We start from the raw sequence: 7,415 nt of genomic DNA on the forward strand, positions 1-7,415 counted from the left end.
CTGAATATGTTTAAATAATAGTTTTAGGAATTCATCATGTACTTTACAACCATAGTCAGGCCTCGCAAACTCAACACAGGTTAAATTAATGCATCCAACAATAATTCACATTCCAACAGAACGTATTGGATTATGAATCACACAATTGCATCAACATGGTATAATCTCACAATGCTTAGTTATTCTTTAACATATTTATTATGCTATTTATAAGTACCTACTGTCTATACGGAGATGTTGGGTAGATTTCTGGGTTTTGAGCAAATACACGCTGTAGAAGATTAAAAATAATTTGGCACTCTTTTATTTGTCACAATAACAAATCTGTATTTAATCAAGACCAAATATAGTAGCAAACAGATTTTCACGAGGTAGAATTAGAACTTTTATCTTTCCCGTTGTCTTGTTCTGCCAACCAGATTTTGAAACGCTCTTGTTTGTCTAGATCCATGATTGACCGGATTAAATTACTAAGTTTCTCTCCTCCTTCAAGTAGTTCGGAAATACCAGAGACAGTCAATTTCATTCGATGGTCAGTCACTCTATCTTGTACATAATTATATGTTCGAATCTTTTCATTTCTATTAGCACCGCCTATTTGGAGTCGTCTCATACTGGCTGTTTTAGTCTGTTGATCACACAGCTGCTGTTCATACAGGTGAGACTTTAAGTGTTCCAACGCAAATTCTCTATTTTTTATTTGCGATCTAGTTTGTTGGCACTCGATGACAGTTCCTGTAGGTAGATGCGTGAGACGCACAGCCGAGTCGGTAGTGTTAACGCTTTGGCCACCGCCTCCTTGAGATCTAAATGTGTCAAGCTTTATATCTTTTTGTTCGATATTTATTTTAATTTCTGCTGGTTTGGGCAATATTACCACAACAGCTGTACTTGTGTGAATTCTCCCTGACTTTTCAGTTGAGGGAACTCTTTGTACGCGATGTATACCACTTTCAAATTTGAGAAGTTTATAAACATTGTCACCGGACATATTTACTTGAATACTATTGATAGCGCGTGATGAATGTGTTCCTTCCATTTCTTTTATTTCACGGGGAACAAACTTCCAACCTTGATTCACTGCAAATCGTTCATACATTGTGTACATATCATGAGCGAAAAGGCCCGCTTCTAAGCCCCCAACTCCTGCATGCACCTCTAATATAATATCTGTGATTTCATCTGTTTCCACAGGCGTAATTTCTAAAACAATCTCATCAAATAGCTCATCCTTTCGAGTTGACAATGCCTTAGTTTCATTTTCCAATAGCTCTCTCATATTCTGGTCTCCCTCTTTTTTAAATGCTTCAGTTACCTCTGCCAGATCATGGTCTACAGAATCCAATTCTTTCGCAAGTTCTGCTGATTTACTAATGAGTAGTAAATCATTTCTTTCTTGGGCCGTTAAATTGTTTTTCATTGAACGATCAAACAGTATCTTGTGTTTTCTTACTAGTTCTTTGGTGTACATTCTAAATGTTTTGTCATCAACCAATGAACAGTATAAATGAATGTTAGTGCTCAGAGGGTGAGGAAATCTTGAGTTCCTTCCAGCAGTAGCTCTGACAATGTGTCGAAGCATTTTATGCGGACACTATATGATTCAGCCAATCAGATAATTTGCCTACCAAGGCAGAGGACAGAATATAAAAACCTACAAAAAAGAAAAAACTTCATAAGACTAATTTTGGGAAGTGATTTAAAGGACTGTTAGCAAATAAACAAGGTCAAACCTATGGGTGGAGTAGTACCAGCCTGAAAAAACTCCTCAGATGAAAGTTTCTTTAGAATGTAAATTAGGCAGTATTGATAGGCTAGTGTGACACCGTTAATTGTCATTAATGTCAGTTAAGCCAGTAAACTCTACCCCAAAAAGGTCCTTGATACTTTGTCATCCGCATACAAACATAATAAACAAGCAGTGAATGATTTGGTAGGTGTTTACTCACATTGACACCAAATTGCACATTTGATGTCTTGTCAACTGTATAGTAAAATCAATCGACCAATAGTTTAGTTTACCAAAGTTGTAATGCCTCAAACAAAACAGAGTTGGATGTATAAATATTTTTGCTACACCAAGCATTGGATGGCAAACTAAGTGTTGTACCATAAGGTAATCTTCTCCAAGCAATTGATTTCACTAGATTTCCTGATAAGCTTTCAGGTGAAAGTGCTAGTGTTAAATTTGAATATGTAGAATGTGTTAGAATATGTAGCTTTAGATGCGTGTGGAAAGACTTGCCCTACAAGGCAAGATAATCAATATTTATTATCTAGTGATACCCTCAACAGCTATCCTCTAAATCAAAACACTATTTCCGAGGTTTGTCTCTGCATTTGCTGGAAAGTACACATAATATTTTTATGTCGCTTTTACTGGCACACAGTTCTCTTATAAAAGGTCTGTAAATTCTGCCACCCACGACTTGTAGCGAACTTTTATCGTTTGAAAACATGATCTTTTACCAGAAGTACTACAACTTCACTTGCTTGTTAGCCGAGAAGTATTACTTGTCAGTTTATTTTACTCAACAATAAACTTTGGCTCGACTTTTCTTGCTAAATTCAACCCTATACTTCATGTAATAGGATCTTCCAATTCAAAACTTTAGTCATACAAATTTCTCAGGTATTGTATACCGGTAGTTAGTAGTAGACGAGATTATCAGTCAAATAATAGCTACAACCAATTAAAAATAAATTAAATCAAAAGCCCAGTTCAGGGATTTTTTGAACAATCTAGTAACATTTTGGTTAGTCATGGCGAACACCCTTCTACTACTTAGTCGTGTCTTAATCCACGAAAACTAGACAGACTAGTTGCCATTCAATTACACTTTTCTCTAAAATTTAGTCTTCAAACTTGAACGCAACAAACTTTTGCATGTCAAACGCCACCCCCATAAATATGTTTAGATGTAATACTCACTGCTATATATACATGTACATATGTAAATTGATGAGTGATTGGCATGAAAAAAACGCTTCAAAAATATGTACTATCCATAGAGCATGCCAAACTAAAAATAAAACAACACATAGAATAATTAGTGTAGAACTTTAAAGCAAGCATATATCAGTTTATACGTCAGTCTCACCAGAAAAATGACTTTACGGTCGAGTTTGCAGTCATGGGTTTCAGCTATCGAATACATACGCATACCAGTCTCAAAGTATTGTGACAACACACTCACTCAAATTTACTGAAGAACAGTCGGATACCTAAAGCTGACCTTATGTACACACAGCAAACTATATTGGTAACAACTTTCAGCACTTTCCATTGAACAGAAAAGGCCAGCAAAGCATTTGAATATGTCTGATTATGTAAATGGTGACAAACTGCAGGAAACCAAAGAAAAATTTCAAAAACCACTAGAGAAAGCCAAAGTTGACTTTCTTAAAAACCATGCTGAAGAATTGAACATGTCAAATAACAAATCATTCTGGAAAAACTTAAAAAAGAATTTACACAAGTCAACCAAGTATCATAGGAGACAATGACAGAACAAAGAAAAAGCTGATGCCTTCCAAACACATATTCCTGGACAAATTCATAAAAATGCGTGCTTTTTTGATGCATGGCATCGTATAGTGATCGAGAGAGGTGGTAAGGTAAAAAAGCACCACGATGAAGACAAGATATGGCGTTTGTTAGATTTGGTGCTGAGTGCCACACCATAGTCTATAACTGTTTGGTGCTGAGTGCCACACCATAGTCTATAACTATTTGGTGCTGAGTGCCACACCATAGTCTATAACTATTTGTTGCTGAGTGCCACACCATAGTCTATAACTATTTGGTGCTGAGTGCCACACCATAGTCTATAACTATTTGGTGCTGAGTGCCACACCATAGTCTATAACTATTTGGTGCTGAGTGCCACACCATAGTCTATAACTATTTGGTGCTGAGTGCCACACCATAGTCTATAACTATTTGGTGCTGAGTGCCACACCATAGTCTATAACTATTTGGTGCTGAGTGCCACACCATAGTCTATAACTATTTGGTGCTGAGTGCCACACCATAGTCTATAACTGTTTGGTGCTGAGTGCCACACCATAGTCTATAACTATTTGGTGCTGAGTGCCACACCATAGTCTATAACTGTATAAAATGGAACAAGAATCTGCTATAAACCATGAGCTCATGCGAGTAAAAAAAACATCTAGAATATGGAAACTGGTCAGGATAATCTGGGCTTACTATACACCATACCATAAAAGCTGAGCATTGTATAGTAGACAAATTTGTTTTAAGAGAACATAGAATTGTTGTACTCATAAGGCTGAGGTCGAGGATGATGATATTGGCAAATTACGGCCACCTGGGCATTGTAGGAAAAAGCAAGTGATTAGGAGCAAACTGTTTTGGCCAGGAATGGACCGCGAAGTCAAGAACTACCGTAAATCATGCCATGGCTCTCAGATTACTATTAAACCTTCTGGCCCCCAAACCAATCAGTACCACAAAATTGCCAATTGCACATTGGACAGATTTAGCTATAGACCATATGGGACCCCTTCCTCGGGTGAACAGATACTGGTAGTGGGTTGTTTAAATGTATGACAGATACTGGTAGCTAATTCAAATGTATTCGAAATAGCTTTTATGAGATCAATCACAGCGAAGAGCACTAGATAGTAAAGAGCACGAAGAAATATTCTTTATCCATGGATTATCAAAATCGTTGAAATCTGACAATGCTGCATGGTTTAGGTCAGAAGTTTTTAGCGGTCAGAGATTTTTCGATCAGACTTGTTAGGCCAGAGATTACAGTGTGTATTCAAGCATACATCATTATAGGGTGATCCCGAAGTTACCTCAAGCTAATGGGGTGATTAAATGGTAGAATGGGAGTCTGATTCAAATCGCTTTTGCAGAGCAAAGAGATTACAAAATGGAAATATGCAAATTCATGTCATCATACCTGCTAGCCAACACCACGCAACAGTAAATCTAAGCTGAAATGTTATATGACGGAAGAATTAGAGCCAAAATCCCTAAAATTTTCAACAGCGTTGAGGACATCAAAGCAAGATATCGTGATGTTGAATATAAAGCAAAGTCTAAAGAATATATGGACAAACGTGCAGGTGCAGAGCATATGAAACTACTCTGTAGGTGCTGGGATCACGAACTCATGCAATGTGAGAGAAAAGGCAAAGGCAAGCCAAGTTTTTGTCCTCGTCCTGGTACTATAGTTGAGCGTCATGGCCCTGGTAGGACTGTTAAAACAACTGATGGCAGGTGTTTGGATCGTAGCATCTTTACAGTTAAAAAGTGCTAAACTCAAGACACTGTTTTAAATTTCGATTACACTGATATTGGCAAGATATATGGCAATATGTCTAATGTCCTGGGTAAGGAGTCCAGAAGTCATCCCGATAAGATGGAGGAAACCCTAGATGAACAAGCACAGTAGCAGCCTAATTCAGATGATACTTATACAGTTTGCAGTAGACTATCTTGAGAATCTAAACCACCTGCATGGATGAAGGAGTATGTTTGTCATAAGCATCCAGAGCACTTTTGCCTTATGACACCGAAGAATGAGAGAGAGAAAGAGAGAGAGGGAGAGAGAGACAGAAGAACAGTAATGCTAGCACCATTAATGACAGTTATGCTGCATTGGTGAAAGTTAACAAAAATAAACATGAGGTATATTGAAAATAGCTCAACAATTTATAGTTGTCTCATCAATATTAATGGAATGACTAGTCCATTTGTATTGTACAAATTTAGGTATTATATTAAAGGTGTATTTATTTCCTGTGAGGAAAACGAGGCAAAATGTATGTATGTACAGTATTCACCTCTAATCGGCCCATACAATGAATTGATGAACAGTAAAACTGAAGGCACTCCAAACACTAGAGGCGGCCCACCTGCAGTGTACGCAAAGACTTCAATCTCTTATAACAGGTAGTTACCAAAAAACTCTACATGAATTAAAATCCAAGCTTCATAAAGCAAACTGGTTGCAATATGGCAACAACATTTCAAACAGTGCTGGCTAAGAACTTGAAACCTTGAGGCGTATCCCTTGCCACATGCACTAATAGTACTGACGAAGAAGAGTAAGAGTGAATTCAGAACAAAATATATTTACGCAGATTTGGTGTCTCAATCAATATATAGTGTTCTACAATAAACCACACTACACATCACCTGCTTCCAAATAAAGGAATTAAAATTCTATTGGCTAAATTAAATAAGACTACTACTGCTACATAGGCATAATAATAAAAATAACAGGCCTAGTCTAATAAGGCAATACGTAATCGCATCAATGATAGCTTGCAAACCTGGAGAAACGAATTGAAACAATGATTTTCGATTGAGTTCTATGTAGAGCACATAAAATGTTAAAAAAACGTGAGCGATAATCAGATACGATGGATGTAAAGGTGTATGTTTCAACTTTTCTCGTCGGTATAAAAAGTCTGATTAAACAAGTTATTAATGAGCAGCTGAAAACCATCTTTAAAAATTACATTAATACAGCGCTGGTATTTTTATACGATTCCAAAATGAAGCCTTTTACTCACTCTTTAGGTGGTTCAAGTTGTTTTAAGAAAAGCTCAGTACAGGACACAATACACGACGTACATGCATATCGACGGAAAGGTTTCAATTTCAACAAATGCCTTTTCGGGGAATGTGTATTTTGGCTAATCGAATTTCGGCAAAATTGAAGATACGTGTAAGAACTTGAGACTCCATGACCATGCGCCCCAGAGATCGGTTTAGTTCAGTCGTCCCAGATTGCACAACTCGCCCCTAGTCAACCTTAACCCACTCGCACAAGGTATTAATGAGAAGACAACTACTAGACTATATCTTATACCTATTTAAAAGTTAAGTGAGCAGTACAGTTTATGTAAAGTTTGGTAGTTCATTAAACTGATTTTAAAATGTTTATCTACTACTAAAATCAGCAGCTATTTTTAACAAGATCCCAAATGTTACAGTGCAAAAACACATAGTCAAAGTCGAGTTAAATGCTGGTGTTTCGCATAGATGTTTTCTAATAACTAATAATATAATTTTTGAATTTTATATGCATCTCACCATATAGACCATATACTAAACAAAAAAGTTGCTAATCTATGTATCTAACACTCAGTGGAATAGTGGGATCTATAGAGAGTAATTATATCTTTAACTTTTCACCAAGCTTTAATATTACTACACGATTATGATTTAGAGAGAGAGAGAAAAAAGAAGAGAGAAAGAGAGAGAGGGAGAGAGAGGGAGAGAGAGGAAGAGAGAGGGCGAAAGAGGGAGAGAGAGGGAGAGAGAGGGAGAGAGAGGGAGAGGGAAGAGGGGGAAAGGGGGAGAGGGCGAGAGGGGGAGAGAGGGAGAGAGAGAAAAATGGAGGGAGAGAAAAATGGAGAGAGACAGA

The 7,415-nt window shown here is 37.2% G+C and overlaps 1 protein-coding gene across 1 annotated transcript; it reads right to left on the reverse strand.

Moving 5' to 3' along the window:
• Positions 1-130: 130 nt before the first annotated feature.
• On the reverse strand, positions 131-6,644 carry LOC137389811 (peptide chain release factor 1-like). Its single transcript, XM_068075925.1, has 2 exons — positions 6,559-6,644; positions 131-1,654 (listed from the first exon to the last, which is right to left on the reverse strand). The coding sequence occupies exon 2, from the start codon at positions 1,580-1,582 to the stop codon at positions 365-367; it is 1,218 nt and encodes a 405-aa protein (XP_067932026.1). The 5' UTR covers positions 1,583-1,654; positions 6,559-6,644; the 3' UTR covers positions 131-364.
• Positions 6,645-7,415: the final 771 nt, after the last annotated feature.

Source organism: Watersipora subatra, chromosome 3, assembly GCF_963576615.1.
Source record: "Watersipora subatra chromosome 3, tzWatSuba1.1, whole genome shotgun sequence".
In the NCBI taxonomy this organism is placed as follows: Eukaryota; Metazoa; Bryozoa; class Gymnolaemata; order Cheilostomatida; family Watersiporidae; genus Watersipora; species Watersipora subatra.